General features: G+C 46.8%; 1 protein-coding gene across 1 annotated transcript in view; it reads left to right on the top strand.

Annotated features, from left to right (window-relative positions):
• The window catches only part of LOC142784458 (uncharacterized), a 122751-nt gene extending 108327 nt beyond the window's left edge, over positions 1 to 14424 (top strand). The window contains exons 2-3 of the mRNA XM_075882842.1: positions 12162 to 12399; positions 14405 to 14424. Of these exons, the coding sequence (XP_075738957.1) occupies positions 12162 to 12399; positions 14405 to 14424 (258 nt within the window). The remainder of the gene's footprint in view (positions 1 to 12161; positions 12400 to 14404) is intronic.
• The last annotated feature ends 2038 nt before the right edge of the window (positions 14425 to 16462 follow it).

Here is a 16462-nt window from a genome sequence, read left to right on the forward strand (position 1 = left end):
GTAGTTTTAGTGGGGTTAATGTGCAGGCAGTTACGACTGCACCAATCACTTACATTTTTTAAGTCAACATTTAGATTTTGTAACAGTACGGCGATGCTTTTATGAGATGAATATATGGTTGTATCGTCCGCATATAACAAGCAGTCAGTATGGCGAAGTGTTAGGGGCAAATCGTTGATGAAGAGTAGAAAAAGCAGCGGGCCTAGAATAGATCCTTGAGGCACTCCTGTATTAGTAACCTTGGGAGAGGAAACACTACCGTCGATTTGTACAACTTGCGACCTGTTTTTTAGGTAATTCTTAATAAGGCTCAAGGCTGGTCCTGTAATGCCGTAAGATGCGAGCTTGTGAAAAAGAATGGAATGATTAATAGTGTCAAAAGCTTTAGTAAGATCAACAAAGACTGCACCAAATAGTGAACCGTCATCAATGGCTAGTTTGATTTTGTCCGTGAAACTAATGAGCGCCAGTTCGGTTGAGAAACCTGGACGGAAACCAAACTGATGGGGAGAGAGCAAGTCGAATTTTTTGAAATATGACATGAGGCGTTTGTACAAAATCTTTTCGATTACTTTACTAAAAAAAGGAAGAATGCAAATAGGACGGTAATTGTTAATGCATTCACGGTCACCTTTCTTGAAGACGGGAGTTATCTTGCCGTTTTTTAGGGAGGTTGGAAATGTGCCATCCTTGAACATTTTGTTGATGATGTTAGCAAGAACAGGTGAAACATAGTCGATTATCAGCTTAACTCGTGAAGGGTGAATGGAGTCTAAACCCGCCCCGGTTGTTTTTAACGATGATATGACAGAGCGAACTTCAGCGCTAGAAGTAGGATATAAGTAAAAAGACTGCGGACAGCGCGATAAGTGGGAAAGTGATGGCCGGTGTTGATTGTTTTCAGTGTTGGCAAAATGGTCGTTAAAAGCATTGGCAATGTCAATTGGCTCAGTGAATGTGCAGGATGCAGTACTTATTTTCGTTAACCGTGCATGGGAATCGGTTTTGTTCAGAAACTTTTTAATTAGCTGCCAGTTTCGTTTAGTATCAGTTCCATTAAGCAATATGCGCGTTTGAAAATAGTCACGTTTAGCACGTTTCAAAATTGCACCAAGCGTATTCGAATATTTTTTATAGCGAATTTGTAGCACTGTGTTAAATGGTTGGTCCTTAAGCTTCTTATGCATTTTATCTTTTTTTGAAATTGAGTGCAATAATCCGTTGGTGATCCATGGGTTTCTTCGCTCTTTAAACCGCCAAGAAATAGGGACATGCGATGTGCTCTGTGTTATGCAGTTTGCTATTAGAGCAGAAAATGAGTCGTAGGCTTGCTCAGCAGATTCGTTTTGTGTGACATCAGTCCAGTCTAGTTGGTTAATCAAGGAAACAAATGTTTCTGTGTTAAACACCGCTTTCATGACTTGTTTATGATTTGTGGCACGGGGCAAGAGAGCGGATTCTATTCTGAGAAAAACAGGATAATGGTCACTAAACTGATAGTCTATTACAGCCGCAGAGGCGCTCGTTGTCAAACTGGACAAAATGTGGTCAATCAGTGTATTCGTGCCTGATGGATCGCACCTAGTAGGAGCTGTGATTAACGATGAGAAGCCAAAACTTTGAAAAACGCGAACATAATCCGAGCATGAATGACTGTAAAGGTCAAGTATGTTAATGTTAATGTCGCCGCATATGATGACGTTTTTGTTTTCAAAAACGAGAAGGTTTAGAAGGGATTCAAGTTGCGAGCAAAAATGAACAATAGATGAAGACGGAGAGCGGTAGATTGATGCAATGATGGTGTTTCTGCCGTTCAGTGAAAAAACCGTTTGGTCAAATTCAAGCCAGACCGATTCACAGTTTAGGTTAGTAAAAGAAAGATCGTGACGACGCCTATATGACAATGACGAATCAATAAAGACCGCAGAACCACCACCACGGGCTGAATCGCGGTTGCAGTACTCAGAGGTATAGTTCGACATGCCATATAGATTACCATCGTTATTTGTTAACCATGTCTCAGAGAGGCATATGACTGAAAACGTGTGATTGATTGCTGTCAGGAAGTGTATGAGGTCATTATGATGCTTTCTGAGGCTGCGGACATTGAAATGAATCAATGATAAAGCTGGGGGTTTATTCTTGAGAAATGTTTTAGTTTGCTGATAAGACAAAACAGAGGAATCCATGGTTGTTCCAGATATCTTAGAGGCAGCCATCTACTGAAAGACAGATAGATGGCCTGCTTCACGTATACGAAAGACGCGGCTGTCATCACTTTTTCTGGCCTTTATTACGCAGGAATCTGTCCATAGATGCTTCCAATTTTTCGCCTTTTTTAGTTCCAAAGCCTGAGCAAACAATCTCTTGTTTTCTGGGGTTAGGTGATCGTTAACAAACACCGGTTTTTCCGTCTCTTTACGAAAGCGAGAGTGGAGCAGGACTGTCTCCGTGGCGCAATTGGCTAGCGCGATCGGCTGTTAACCGAAAGGTTGGAGGTTCGAGCCCACCCGGTGGTGGTGCGGCGCTTTTTTTTCTTTGCGCTGATAGTTTGAAGATATGTTCTGATGGTGGTGAGAGTGGAGAAAGACTGTCTCCGTGGCGCAATAGGCTAGCGCGATCGACTGTTAACCGAAAGGTTGGAATTTCGAGCCCTCCCGGGAGTGGTGTGTTGCTTTTTTCTTTGCGGTAATAGCTTTGAAGATATGTTCTGATGGTGGTGAGAGTGCAGCAGGACTGTCTTCGTGGCGCAATTAGCTAGCGCGATCGGCTGTTAACCGAATAGTTGGAGCTTCGAGCCCACCCGGTGGTGGTGCGGCGCTTTTTTTTTCTTTGGGGTGATAGCTCTGAAGAAATGTTCTGACGGTGGTGAGAGTGGAGCACGACTGTTTCCGTGGGGCACTGGGCTAGCGCGATCGGCTGTTAACCGAAAGGTTGGAGGTTCGAGCCCACCCGGTGGTGGTGCGGCGCTTTTTTTCTTTGGGCTGATAGCTCTGAAGAAATGTTCTGACGGTGGTGAGAGTGGAGCAGGACTGTCTCCGTGGCAGAATTGGCTAGCGCGATCGGCTGTTAACCGAAAAGTTGGAGGTTCGAGCTCTCCCGGTGGTGGTGCGGCGCTTTTTTTCTGTGGGCTGATAGCTTTGAAGATATGTTCTGATGGTGGTGAGAGTGGAGCAAGACTGTCTCCGTGGCGCAATGGGCTAGCGCGATCGGCTGTTAACCGAAAGGTTGAAGTTTCGAGCCCTCCCGGGAGTGGTGTGTTGCTTTTTTCTTTGTGGTAATAGCTTTGAAGATATGTTCTGATGGTGGTATGAGTGGAGCAGGACTGTCTCCATGGCGCAGTTGGCTAGCGCGATCGGCTGTTAACCGAAAGGTTGGAGGTTCGAGCCCACCCGGTAATGGTGTGGCGCTTTTTTTTCTTTGTTCTGATAGCTTTGAAGATATGTTCTGATGGTGTCGAGAGTGGAGCAGGACAATCTCCGTGGCGCAATTGGCTAGCGCGATTGGCTGTTAACCGAAAAGTTGGAGGTTCGAGCCCACCCGTTGGTGGTGCGGCGCTTTTTTTTCTTTGGGCTGATAGCTTTGATAGCTTTGATAGCTATGTTCTGATGGTGGCGAAAGTAGAGCAGGACTGTCTTCGTGGCGCAGTTAGCTAGCGCGATCGGCTGTTAACCGAAAGGTTGGAGGTTCGAGCCCACCCGGTGGTGGTGCGGTGCTTTTTTTTCTTTGTGCTGATAGCTTTGAAGATATGTTCTGATGGTGGTGAGCGTGGAGCAATACTGTCCCCGTGGCGCAATGGGCTAGCGCGATCGGCTGTAAGCCGAAAGGTTGGAGTTTCGAGCTCTCCCGGGAATGGTGTGTTGCTTTTTTCTTTGCACTGACAGCTTTGAAGATATGTTCTGATGGTGGTGAGAGTGGAGCAGGAATGTCTCCGTGGCGCAATTGGCTGTTAACCGAAAAGTTGGAGGTTCGAGCCCACCCGGTGGTGGTGCGGCGCTTTTTTTTTCTTTGGGCTGATAGCTTTGAAGATATGTTCTGATGGTGGCGAGAGTAGAGCAGGACAGTCTTCGTGGCGCAATTGGCTAGCGTGATCGCCTGTTAACCGAAAAGTTGGAGGTTCAAGCCCACCCGGTGGTGGTGCGGCGCTTTTTTTACTTTGGGCTGATAGCTTTGAAGATATGTTCTGATGGTGGTGAGAGTAGAGCAGGACTGTCTCCGTGGCGCAATTGGCTAGCACGATCGGCTGTTAACCGAAAGGTTGGAGTTTCGAGCCCTCCCGGGAGTGGTGTGTTGCTTTTTTCTTTGCGCTGATAGCTTTGAAGATATGTTCTGATGGTGGTGAGAGTGGAGCGGGACTGTCTCCGTGGTGAAATTGGCTAGCGCGATTGGCTGTTAACCGAAAGGGTGGAGGTTCGAGCCCACCCGGTGGTGGTGCAGTGCTTTTTTTTTCTTTGGGCTGATAGCTTTGAAGATATGTTCTGATCGTGGTGAGAGTGGAGCAGGACTGTCTCCGTGGCGCAATGGGCAAGCGCGATCGGCTGTTAACCGAAAGGTTGGAGTTTCGAGCCCACCCGGTGGTGGTGCGGCGCTTTTATTTCTTTGCGCTGATAGTTTGAAGATATGTTCTGATGGTGGTGAGAGTGGAGAAAGACTGTCTCCGTGGCGCAATAGGCTAGCGCGATCGGCTGTTAACCGAAAGGTTGGAGGTTCGAGCCCACCCGGTGTTGGTGCGGCGCTTTTATTTCTTTGGGCTGATAGCTCTGAAGAAATGTTCTGACGGTGGTGAGAGTGGAGCAGGACTGTCTCCGTGGCACAATTGGCTAGCGCGATCGGCTGTTAACCGAAAAGTTGGAGGTTCGAGCTCTCCCGGTGGTGGTGCGGCGCTTTTTTTCTGTGGGCTGATAGCTTTGAAGATATGTTCTGATGGTGGTGAGAGTAGAGCAGGACTGTCTCCGTGGCACACTTGGCTAGCGCGATCGGCTGTTAACCGAAAGGTTGGAGGTTCGAGCCCACCCGGTGGTGGTGCGGCGCTTTTTTTCTTTGCGCTAGTAGCTTTGAAGATATGTCCTGATGGTGTTGAGAGTGGAGCAAGACTGTCTCTGTGGCGCAATGGGCTAGCGCGATCGGCTGTTAACCGAAAGGTTGGAGTTTCGAGCCCTCCCGGGAGTGGTGGGTTGCTTTTTTCTTTGTGGTAATAGCTTTGAAGTTATGTTCGGATGGTGGTGAGAGCGGAGCAGGGCTGTGTCCATGGCGCAATTGGCTAGCGCGATCGGCTGTTAACCGAAAGTTTGGAGGTTCGAGCCCACCCGGTGGTGGTGCGGCGCTTTTTTTTCTTTGGGCTGATAGCTTTGAAGATATGTTCTGATGGTGGTGAGAGTAGAGCAGGACTGTCTCCGTGGCGCAATTGGCTTGCGCGATCGGCTGTTAACCGAAAGGTTGGAGGTTCGAGCCCACCCGGTGGTGGTGCGGCGCTTTTTTTTCTTTGGGGCGATAGCTCTGAAGAAATGGTCTGACGGTGGTGAGAGTGGAGCACGATTGTCTCGGTGGCGCAGTTGGCTAGCGCGATCGGCTGTTAACCTAAAGGTTGGAGGTTCGAGCCCACCCGGTGATGGTGTGGCGCTTTTTTTTGTGCTGATAGCTTTGAAGATATGTTCTGATGGTGGTGAGATTGGAGCAGGACTATCTCCGTGGCGCAATTGGCTAGCGCGATCGGCTGTAAATCGAAAGGTTGGAGTTTCGAGCTCTCCCGGAAGTGGTGTGTTGCTTTTTTCTTTGCACTGACAGCTTTGAAGATATGTTCTGATGGTGGTGAGAGCGGAACAGGACTGTCTCCGTGGCGCAATGGGCTAGCGCGATCGGCTGTTAACCGAACGGTTGGAGTTTCGAGCCCACCCGGTGGTGGTGCGGCGCTTTTTTTTCTTTGGGCTGATAGCTCTGAAGAAATGTTCTGACGGTGGTGAGAGTTGAGCAGGACTGTCTCCGTGGCGCAATTGGCTAGCGCGATCGGCTGTTAACCGAAAGGTTGGAGGTTCGAGCCCACCCGGTGGTGGTGCGGCGCTTTTTTTTCTTTGTGCTGATAGCTTTGAAGATATGTTCTGATGGTGGTGAGAGTGGAGCAGGACTGTCTCCGTGGCGCAATTGGCTAGCGCGATTGGCTGTTAACCGAAAAGTTGGAGGTTCGAGCCCACCCGGTGGTGGTGCGGCGCTTTTTTTTTCTTTGGGGCGATAGCTCTGAAGAAATGGTCTGACGGTGGTGAGAATGGAGCACGATTGTCTCCGTGGCGCAATGGGCTAGCGCGATCGGCTGTTAACCGAAAGGTTGGAGTTTCGAGCCCTCCCGGGAGTGGTATGTTGCTTTTTTCTTTGTGGTAATAGCTTTGGAGATATGTTCTGATGGTGGTGAGAGTGGAGCAGGGCTGTCTCGTGGCGCATTGGGCTAGCGCGATTGGCTGTAAACCGAAAGGTTGGAGTTTCGAGTCCTCCCGGGAGTGGTGTGTTGCTTTTTTCTTTGCACTGACAGCTTTGAAGATATGTTCTGATGGTGGTGAGAGTGGAGCAGGACTGTCTCCGTGGCGCAATTGGCTTGCGCGATCGGCTGTTAACCAAAAGGTTGGAGGTTCGAGCCCCCCCGGTGGTGGTGCGGCGCTTTTTTTTCTTTGCGCTGATAGCTTTGAAGATATGTTCTGATGGTGGTGAGAGTAGAGCAGGACTGTCTCCGTGGCGCAATTGGCTAGCGCGATCGGCTGTTAACCGAAAGGTTGGAGGTTCGAGCCCACCCGGTGGTGGTGCGGCGCTTTTTTTTCTTTGCGCTAATAGCTTTGAAGTTATGTTCGGATGGTGGTGAGAGTGGAGCAGGACTGTCTCCATGGCGCAATTGGCTAGCGCGATCGGCTGTTAACCGAAAGTTTGGAGGTTCGAGCCCACCCGGTGGTGGTGCGGCGCTTTTTTTTCTTTGGGCTGATAGCTTTGAAGATATGTTCTGATGGTGGTGAGAGTAGAGCAGGACTGTCTCCGTGGCGCAATTGGCTAGCGCGATCGGCTGTTAACCGAAAGGTTGGAGGTTCGAGCCCACCCGGTGGTGGTGCGGCGCTTTTTTTTCTTTGGGGCGATAGCTCTGAAGAAATGGTCTGACGGTGGTGAGAGTGGAGCACGATTGTCTCGGTGGCGCAGTTGGCTAGCGCGATCGGCTGTTAACCGAAAGGTTGGAGGTTCGAGCCCACCCGGTGATGGTGTGACGCTTTTTTTTCTTTGTGCTCATAGCTTTTAAGATATGTTCTGATGGTGGTTAGAGTGGAGCAGGACTGTCTCCGTGGCGCAAGTGGCTAGCGCGATCGGCTGTAAATCGAAAGGTTGGAGTTTCGAGCTCTCCCGGGAGTGGTGTGTTGCTTTTTTCTTTGCACATACAGCTTTGAAGATATGTTCTGATGGTGGTGAGAGTGGAGCAGGACTGTCTCCGTGGCGCAATGGGCTAGCGCGATCGGCTGTTAACCGAAAGGTTGGAGTTTCGAGCCCACCCGGTGGTGGTGCGGCGCTTTTTTTTCTTTGGGCTGATAGCTCTGAAGAAATGTTCTGACGGTGGTGAGAGTTGAGCAGGACTGTCTCCGTGGCGCAATTGGCTAGCGCGATCGGCTGTTAACCGAAAGGTTGGAGGTTCGAGCCCACCCGGTGGTGGTGCGGCGCTTTTTTCTTCTTTGGGGCGATAGCTCTGAAGAAATGGTCTGACGGTGGTGAGAGTGGAGCACGATTGTCTTGGTGGCGCAGTTGGCTAGCGCAATCGGCTGTTAACCGAAAGGTTGGAGGTTCGAGCCCACCCGGTGATGGTGTGGCGCTTTTTTTTCTTTGTGCTGATAGCTTTGAAGATATGTTCTGATGGTGGTGAGAGTGGGGCAGGACTGTCTCCGTGGCACAATCGGCTAGCGCGATTGGCTGTTAACCGAAAGGTTGGAGGTTCGAGCCCACCCGGTGGTGGTGCGGTGCTTTTTTTCTTTGGGCTAATAGCTTTGAAGATATGTTCTGAAGGTGGTGAGAGTGGAGCAGGACTGTCTCCGTGGCGCAATTGGCTTGCGCGATCGGCTGTTAACCGAAAAGTTGGAGGTTCGAGCCCACCCGGTGGTGGTGCGGCGCTTTTTTTTCTTTGGGCTGAGAGCTTTGAAGATATGTTCTGATGGTGGTGAGAGTAGAGCAGGACTGTCTCCGTGGCGCAATTGGCTAGCGCGATCGGCTGTTAACCGAAAGGTTGGAGTTTCGAGCCCTCCCGGGAGTGGTGTGTTGCTTTTTTCTTTGCGCTGATAGCTTTGAAGATATGTTCTGATGGTGGTGAGAGTGGAGCACGACTGTCTCCGTGGCGCAGTTGGCTAGCGCGATCGGCTGTTAACCGAAAGTTTGGAGGTTCGAGCCCACCCGGTGATGGTGTGGCGCTTTTTTTTCTTTGTGCTGATAGCTTTGAAGATATGTTCTGATGGTGGTGAGAGTGGAGCAGGACTGTCTCCGTGGCGCAATTGGCTAGCGCGATTGGCTGTTAACCGAAAGGTTGGAGGTTCGAGCCCACCCGGTGGTGGTGCGGTGCTTTTTTTTCTTTGGGCTGATAGCTTTGAAGATATGTTCTGAAGGTGGTGAGAGTGGAGCAGGGCTGTCTCCGTGGCGCAATTGGCTTGCGCGATCGGCTGTTTACCGAAAGGTTGGAGGTTCGAGCCCACCCCGTGGTGGTGCGGCGTTTTTTTTTCTTTGCGCTGATAGCTTTGAAGATATGTTCTGATGGTGGTGAGAGTGGAGGAAGACTGTCCCCGTGGCGCAATGGGCTAGCGCGATCGGCTGTAAACCGAGAGGCTGGAGTTTCGAGCCCACCCGGTGGTGGTGCGGTGCTTTTTTCTTTGTGGTAATAGCTTTGAAGATATGTTCTGATGGTGGTAAGAGTGGAGCAGGACTGTCTCCATGGCGCAATTGGCTAGCGCGATCGGCTGTTAACCGAAAGGTTGGAGGTTCGAGCCCACCCGGTGGTGGTGCGGCGCTTTTTTTTCTTTGGGCTGATAGCTTTGAAGAAATGGTCTGACGGTGGTGAGAGTGGAGCACGATTGTCTCGGTGGCGCAGTTGGCTAGCGCGATCGGCTTTTAACCGAAAGGTTGGAGGTTCGAGCCCACCCGGTGGCGCATTTGTAATCTGCAGTAGGTTCAACGCATGGCAACCGCAGCGGCGCGCTATTGGTCACACTCTCGCAGAGACGCCGCTGCGACGTGCGCCTAGCAACGGCCGCCACGCCTCATGACGAAATACTCTCGTTCTCGGAGTGCGCCCTGAAGGAATCCCTAATGGCCGTTCCTTTCAGCGCAGATGGGAAGAAAAGGCTTGCGCTGTTTCGTTCAATGCCCGTGGCATTTTCGTCTCCGCCTGTGCACCATGGACTGCTCTCGCGTTGACTGAGGAAGAGGCGCTTGGCGTGGCGTTGGACTAATTTGTGGTCTAGTGTGCATTTTTCGTGCGCGTGATTTTTTTTTTAAATTCAGTGAACATTTGTGTTGACGCCTGCGCCTTTTTGCGGCCTTGGCCCTTCAGCAAGAAGTGATCTGCCGTTGTGTCCTACTGTGCGATTTTTTTTTACAGTGAACACGCTTGGCTTTCAAGTATATTTGGTGCCGCCAGTGTCTTGAGCCCTCGCCTTGTCGCTCGACGCGATCACCTTTGTGTTGAACTACTCGCCTCCCCCCCCCCTTTTTTTTTAACTTAGCGGCGCGGAATACTCTGGTGACCACGTGTTTCAAGACGTGATCGCCGCGATCGCAGTGTGTTGTACGGCTATGACTAGTGAAAGCAGCGCATGTGAAACATCGGCGCACAGCGCGATCGAATGCGTCAAAGACAATGAGAGCTCATCACCTGACGTCGACGTGCTTCGAGCAAACATCACCGATGAACGTCACGCCTGCAGCTGGGTAGAAGACTACGGCTTGAAGACGAATGCGTCATGGGTTGTAGACTTCGTCAAGCCAACAGCAAAGTGTGAAAGGTAATGCAAAAAATGATCTTATAACTCCAAAAATAACTTACGTCGTCTCTGGTGATAAAACTTCATGTTTTGCGGATAATGTCCAACGATGCGCCGTCTCAATAGTTGTGGACAACGAGGAGATGATCGGTACGAGAGGGCTAGACTCCGCTCATTCAGTGACATTTCTCAAATATATAGAAATAACGAAACGCGCATTCCCACCGCCTAGCCGCAAACTGGACACCCTTCAGGTGATTCACCGGAATTGCCTTAAAACCAAAACTTAATGCGCTTACAAGTGTCCTCGCATGGGGGGCAGAATAGAGTGCATTTTTCTTTTTCTCAGAAACACTACAAAAAAGAACGAAAACTTAAACAAACCTGGTACAACATGGCCGTAAGTTTTCGCAATTACATCCGCGAGGCAAAACGTATCTTCTATAATAATAGAGGAACCACCTCAAAGCATGTATTCTGGGACTGTGAAATAGTTGAGAAAAAGTTGTATTACCCCCCCTCCCCCCCCTGCACTTCCCAGATGAACTACAGGCACAGTAGAGACTGCAGTGACTAGCTTAGATCCCCAATACCAACTTTTAACTTTGTGCCGATTCCAGGAAGCTATTGTGAGAGTGTCTCTCGACTCCCCCCGGTTTGGCTAATACAAAAGCAATTCATTAGCAAAATATTTAGTAAAATTGTCTCACTCAACAATTACTGTGCCAGAAAACTAATTGACTGAATCCCCTTTTCTTGGAATTGTGAGAGCATCAAATGCCATAAAGTTCCAGCTTGCACAAATAAGAGCTGATGGTCACGATAAATTCAAATGCAGAGTTTGTGCAGGCTTTACAACTGTGATCTCTTGTTCAAATTTCAAGTGTTGTGGCAAGCCTCTAAGATGTGTCCACGGTAGCTAGTAGCTTTGCAGCAGGATTGGCATTTTCCGTGATTTATTTATCCTAATGATGACAATGCAGTCACTGAACAAGTGAAAATGAAAACTGACGAGAGACACCCTGAGATCTGTAAGAGCCCCTTGATTACTACTAGGAACCTGTACTAGTCCCGAAACGTCTCTAATTTGTTTTTGCCTAAACTTGTTGAGTGACTGGAACTTTATCATCATGTTTCCTCACCATCTGAACTGTCGTCAAACACTAACCTACAAGCTGAAAATGTCTTAAATGTGCTTCGGTAATGCAAGAAGTAAAATTAATGATTGTGTTTTTGGCAGGTTTGTTGAGTTGGCAGGTTTGTTGAGTTCATCCTTTCAGATGCCACCTGTGAAGAACTGCCTGTAAATGCGTCAAATTGAAACATGATTTCAAGGCTGTCTATATTCTATTGCAACAACAATAATTTTATAATAGATTGATTAGGCATTTCATAGCAGTTAATTAAAATTGAGCTTTTATGAAACATCTACTTATTCTAAAGACATTCATATTTGATTCTTGTATATATAGAATGAAATCTCAGACTAGATATATACTGGATATTGGTTTCTCATTTTAAGGATATTGAGAAAAGAAAAAAAGATATTTCGAAGTGGCTCCAGCGAAGCGCTGCATTGAATGACTCGTCGACTATGATAGTGCTTCTGGAAAAGTGATTATATGCAACAGTAGTGTGAAACCTGAAGTTAAAGACATGTTTATTAGGGAGGAGGTTGATTATTTCATCTAAACTTAATTGTATCTTGCACTTTTTTAGCCCCTAGTTGACACAACTAGCAAAAACAAGTGATGTACACAATTGTGTACATAGCGTCTAAAAGGGTTAAACGCACTGCAAGGAGATTTGTGCAGGTACCTAGTAAGTGCTCAAGTAACTGGTGTATTTTTCCTTTGATCAAATGGCATTTGCAGGCAAAGCAGACCCCTTCGTTGCTGTCACTGAAATTCTAAATTCGTACTGCTTTGCAGGATGGTGTTCCACAAAGTATGGCGCTGCAAAAAGGCAAAGCGGGAAAAATCATGTGGTGAGGCTGCAGCACACTGTCCAGCAAAGATTGACCTCAAAATCAAGAAGGTCAACAGAAATACAAAACGTAATGATGCCTTTTTACGTGGGGAAAAGCCACTGCCAGCTGTGATAAAGCTCTTTCATCACAAAAACCACAGCCACAGCACTGCAGCAGCAGACGCACTTTCTCGTCTTACTCCAACAATGCAGACCAGAGAGACCTTTTTGGCATACTTTGACAGCAGCATGTCCCCAGCTGAAGCCACCAGGCTTCACGAGAGCAAATTGCTTGTGCAAGAAGATGGGTATGCCCTCGTTGCCAACTCTGCAGTGAACCCATTGCCTCCTGCCATATACTACTGGCACAGGCTCTGCAGAGAAAAAAACTTTGGAAAGGATGTAGACCCCCTCTTAAAGATAGCTGAGATGCCACTTTATGCTAAACATGGTGAGTTGACTATTACAGCACTGCACTTACACCATACGTTCCATACTCGCTACAGCTGTCTAGTGGTTATGGTGCTTGACTGCCAACCCAAAGGTCGCAGAATTGAATCCTGGCTGGGGCAGTTGCATTTCAATGGAGCCAAGATGCTAGAAACCTGTCTGCTTAGATTTAGGTGTGTTTAAGAACGCCAGGTGGGCAAAATTATGGTTGTCTCCGTATATAGTGTCATGATATCGTGGTTTTGAGACATAAAACATTATTATTATTATTATTATTATTATTATATTTGCATTATTAAAGGCTATTAAAATCCTAAGCCCTAATTTGCATGCATTTTTAGAAGACTTTTAGTTACAACAGATCTTTAAACCAATTTTCTAAAATGTTCTGTCAGTGCAGCACTTAATTCACAGATTTTGGACACTGCTAAAGCACTAAGAGAGCTGTAGAGGTACCACACTAAGCGTTTTCAGTCACAAAAGATAATACATCCAATCTTATAACAGTTCAGTAAAGTTTACAATATTAACATGAGACATTCATGTAATATTGTGGCCAATGTTTCAAAGGGAATCCATACAAGTTCTTAGAATGAAAAGTCATACATCACGCAGTTGCATATAGTAGAAGCAACATTATTGCCACTACTCACAAGCTATAGATGACACCCAATGCTAGCAAAAAAGTTCAGCATAGAGTAATGACGAACAGAGCTACTTTCTTTCGTAAAGGGTCATAATGTCATCACCAGGGTGCTGTAACAATGTGTAGCCGATGCAGGATGACATGCCATAATTTTGCTTGTAACGAAATTGAGAAGCACATAAAATCAGTGCACAGAGATCTCTTTATGAAAAAACTATCATTCAGTCCCACAGTGAAAACGGTTTGAATACTCCAACATGCCTCTATATTAATTGCATACTAGGTGTCACTTAGTAAATATGTTTGCCTGTTTATGAAAGTTTCAAGTGACGAATAGATGAAAAAAGTGGAACAAGTTCTGACTGTTTATTTTGCTCTATAATATTCACTTCCAGCTTAAATTACTAATTTGTAAATTGCTAAGAACACTGGATAATAAATTTGTGGCAAAACAGAAAATGAGTACCACATCCCAGAGCTTCATTTTCACAAAACAACTGAGTACCATACAAGCTTTTCCAACTATCTCTTGGGCTAACTGCACCTCAGGTTACAGAGTTGCAGGTGGTGCTCCTCTGACTATTACTCATCAATGCTGTACAGTTAGCATTTGGAACTATATGTGGGCTATTAATGGCTTGTCACCAAACATTTGGGTCAACAACAGCTCAATGGTCACAGCACACTACAGCTACACCCTGGGGTGCTTAATTCCAGCATTTACATGGTGTGGATGAGATTCTAGCTCGCATCGGCATACAACTTTTCAAAATGATACCATAAAAGCTGTCGTCAAATAAGTGGATGTGGAGCCCCTGCAGCCCAATGTAACACACAATTTTTCATTGAAATAAATACAAAGGTCATACAAATCAATATTTTCATAAATAGTTATTTATTCAGCCAATTCAAGTCTTCAAAAAATATGTCTTGCTGTATTCTCCCTCACTCAACCTTTTTTCAGATGCTTGCTTGAATACCAATGTAAAAAGAATTCTTTACATTAACTGTGCTTCAGTCATGTACCAGTTGCTGTACCTCTTCATGCGGTCATTACTTCTTTCTGCCCAGTTTTTCGTCGGAAGCATTGACGCAACATGCACAGGTCTGAAACTTTTTATAAGAGACACTGATATAAGAGACAAATAGATATAAGAAACACCAGTGTGCTTAGAGTAAAATACGGATTGATAGGAAAAATGCATACGTGGTAATCTGTATTAAGAGACAAGAATTGCTGCCCGGAGAATGCCACTTATTAAGGGGTTTAGCTGTACTAGGCATGGTATCTGGAGAAAAAGTCAGTATTCTGTAACCACATTTGTATCTTAGCAAAAGGCGGAATCTGATACTTTTGCAGATGGTTACTCACAAGACTGATCCATTCAGTCATTTGACTACTGCATCTCACTTTCCCTGTTTTTTTTAACACTTGGTGGTTGGCCTATGCTTACACCCCAAAGCCTTAAAAACAATTGTTCTGGAAGTCGCCCGCTAGCATTTCACAGTGTGCGATTCCCTGATACAGCTCTTTTATAAGCCACTGTGGTAACCATTTCGATTACACTACGAAGCTGCGGCACACCGTAAAAAGTGCGATTGCATCATCCACAGGTTACATCCACAGATACTTAGTGACTTGCCTGCTCTGACTTGTCAACAGAAGTCGTCAAAAAAGACTGCGGCTCGCAACTTAGTAGCAGCAGCTGTCATTCTGCTGTCATATGCACATGTTCACCTAAAGGATGAGTAAGATGTCATCCAAAGACTGACAGCGATTTCTGCTATTTAAGCTGCATGCAGGACGCAGGTTTCGCAAACTTAGTAACTGTGTTGTACTGTGATAATGTCCACTGCAGAGAGATTGGCTTAGAGATGCTGGGCAATAAATACTTTGAATTCAAATTTAAATATTTCATTCATGTTGCCTGGTGTGCAGAGTGTGTTAATAGCGCACACCATAGAAATGAAGAATGTTTCTTTTCGGTGTCTGAAAATCGTGTTGGTACTCCTTTATGGCATGCCATTGTAAATAAATATGTGTTATTGCTTCTTAAATTATGAGGTATATCTTGATAAAAAAAGGTATCTTCAGTGTTCTTAAAAAGTACCGAAGTGTGTACTGGGAGACTATTGAGAAAATACTGTGCTTCCAGTATTTGAAAACCTAATGTTTGACGCTATACCTAATAAAGTGATAAAGTGACGATTGTTATAGGATGCAGACAACAGCCTTGAAACGCTGATTGAGCAGTTACGGCGAGTTCATGCAGAGGAGAAAAGCAATGCAGTCTACAGAAAGCACCTCCTCAGCGGCACTAAACGCCTCCGAAGACTCCAAGAGCAGAAGCGCGGTGTTGGTGCCATGATAGCAATGAACGCTGCTTTAGGTCTGGGTTTACGTCGTGGACGATATATTAAAGTGCAGCCAACAGCAATTTCAAGACCACGTCCAGGACTAACTAGAGGCTCCAAGCGAGTAGCTGCAGGACGACCAGCGAGTGGCCCTTCACCCAAACAGGCAAAGAAGAGGCGCCATGTGCTGCAGCAAAGTGTGAGCCAGAACATTCCTCATGTGAAGCTGCATGGCTATGGCCATTGAAGTGATGTTCTAGTGACTACCTAGTGACTACCGTATTTTTCGGTGTATAAGACGCGGTTTTTTTCCAAAATTTTCGGAGGTGCGTCTTATACAACGGTGCGTCTTATACGCACTTTTTTTGGTAGTTTTTTGGGAGAAACTCGTGTTGATGCTCATCAGTCTTTTTTTTTTTTTAAACCACTAGAGCAGTCCAATGCGAATTATGCATCATAATTATAATAACGAACACTCAACGTGCCGGTACTACAGTTTTAAAACAAAACCAAAGTACATAAAACGGAAAAATTTAAAAAAGTATGTCGTCGTGCGAGTTCTCAGCTCACTGAAGCTGCGTAAGTTTCGGAGGCTGTACCATAGAGAGCTGTACTCAGTGAGTGAAATCGGCGTAAGATGGCGATAGGTGCGCGACGGGTTCGGCGGTTTGGTTCGGATTCGGCCGCTACTGCGGCTACCACCGCTACGCTGTCGTTCAGCGAGTTGGACTAGTCGCCATTTGCAACTTCATTCGTTCGGTTGGTCCGCGCCTTTGTTACCTTCACCTGCAGTATGCCGGCTAAACGGAAAAGTTACACGGCGAAGTTTAAGCTTGCTGCTGTGAAGTATGCAGAGGACTACGGAAACCGGGCAGCGGGCCGTCATTTCGACGTCACGGAGAAGATGGCCCGCACAAGGCGACAGTCGACTGATAAGCTTCAGGCCATGAAGAGTGACAAGAAAGCTGACCGCGGCAAGAAAGCACGATGGCCAGACCTTGAGGGACGTCTGCACTCATAGATACTGGAGCAGCGTACCCAAGGTAGGGTGATGTCAACGGTG

The sequence above is a fragment of the Rhipicephalus microplus genome, chromosome 2, assembly GCF_043290135.1.
Source record: "Rhipicephalus microplus isolate Deutch F79 chromosome 2, USDA_Rmic, whole genome shotgun sequence".
NCBI classification, from domain to species: Eukaryota; Metazoa; Arthropoda; class Arachnida; order Ixodida; family Ixodidae; genus Rhipicephalus; species Rhipicephalus microplus.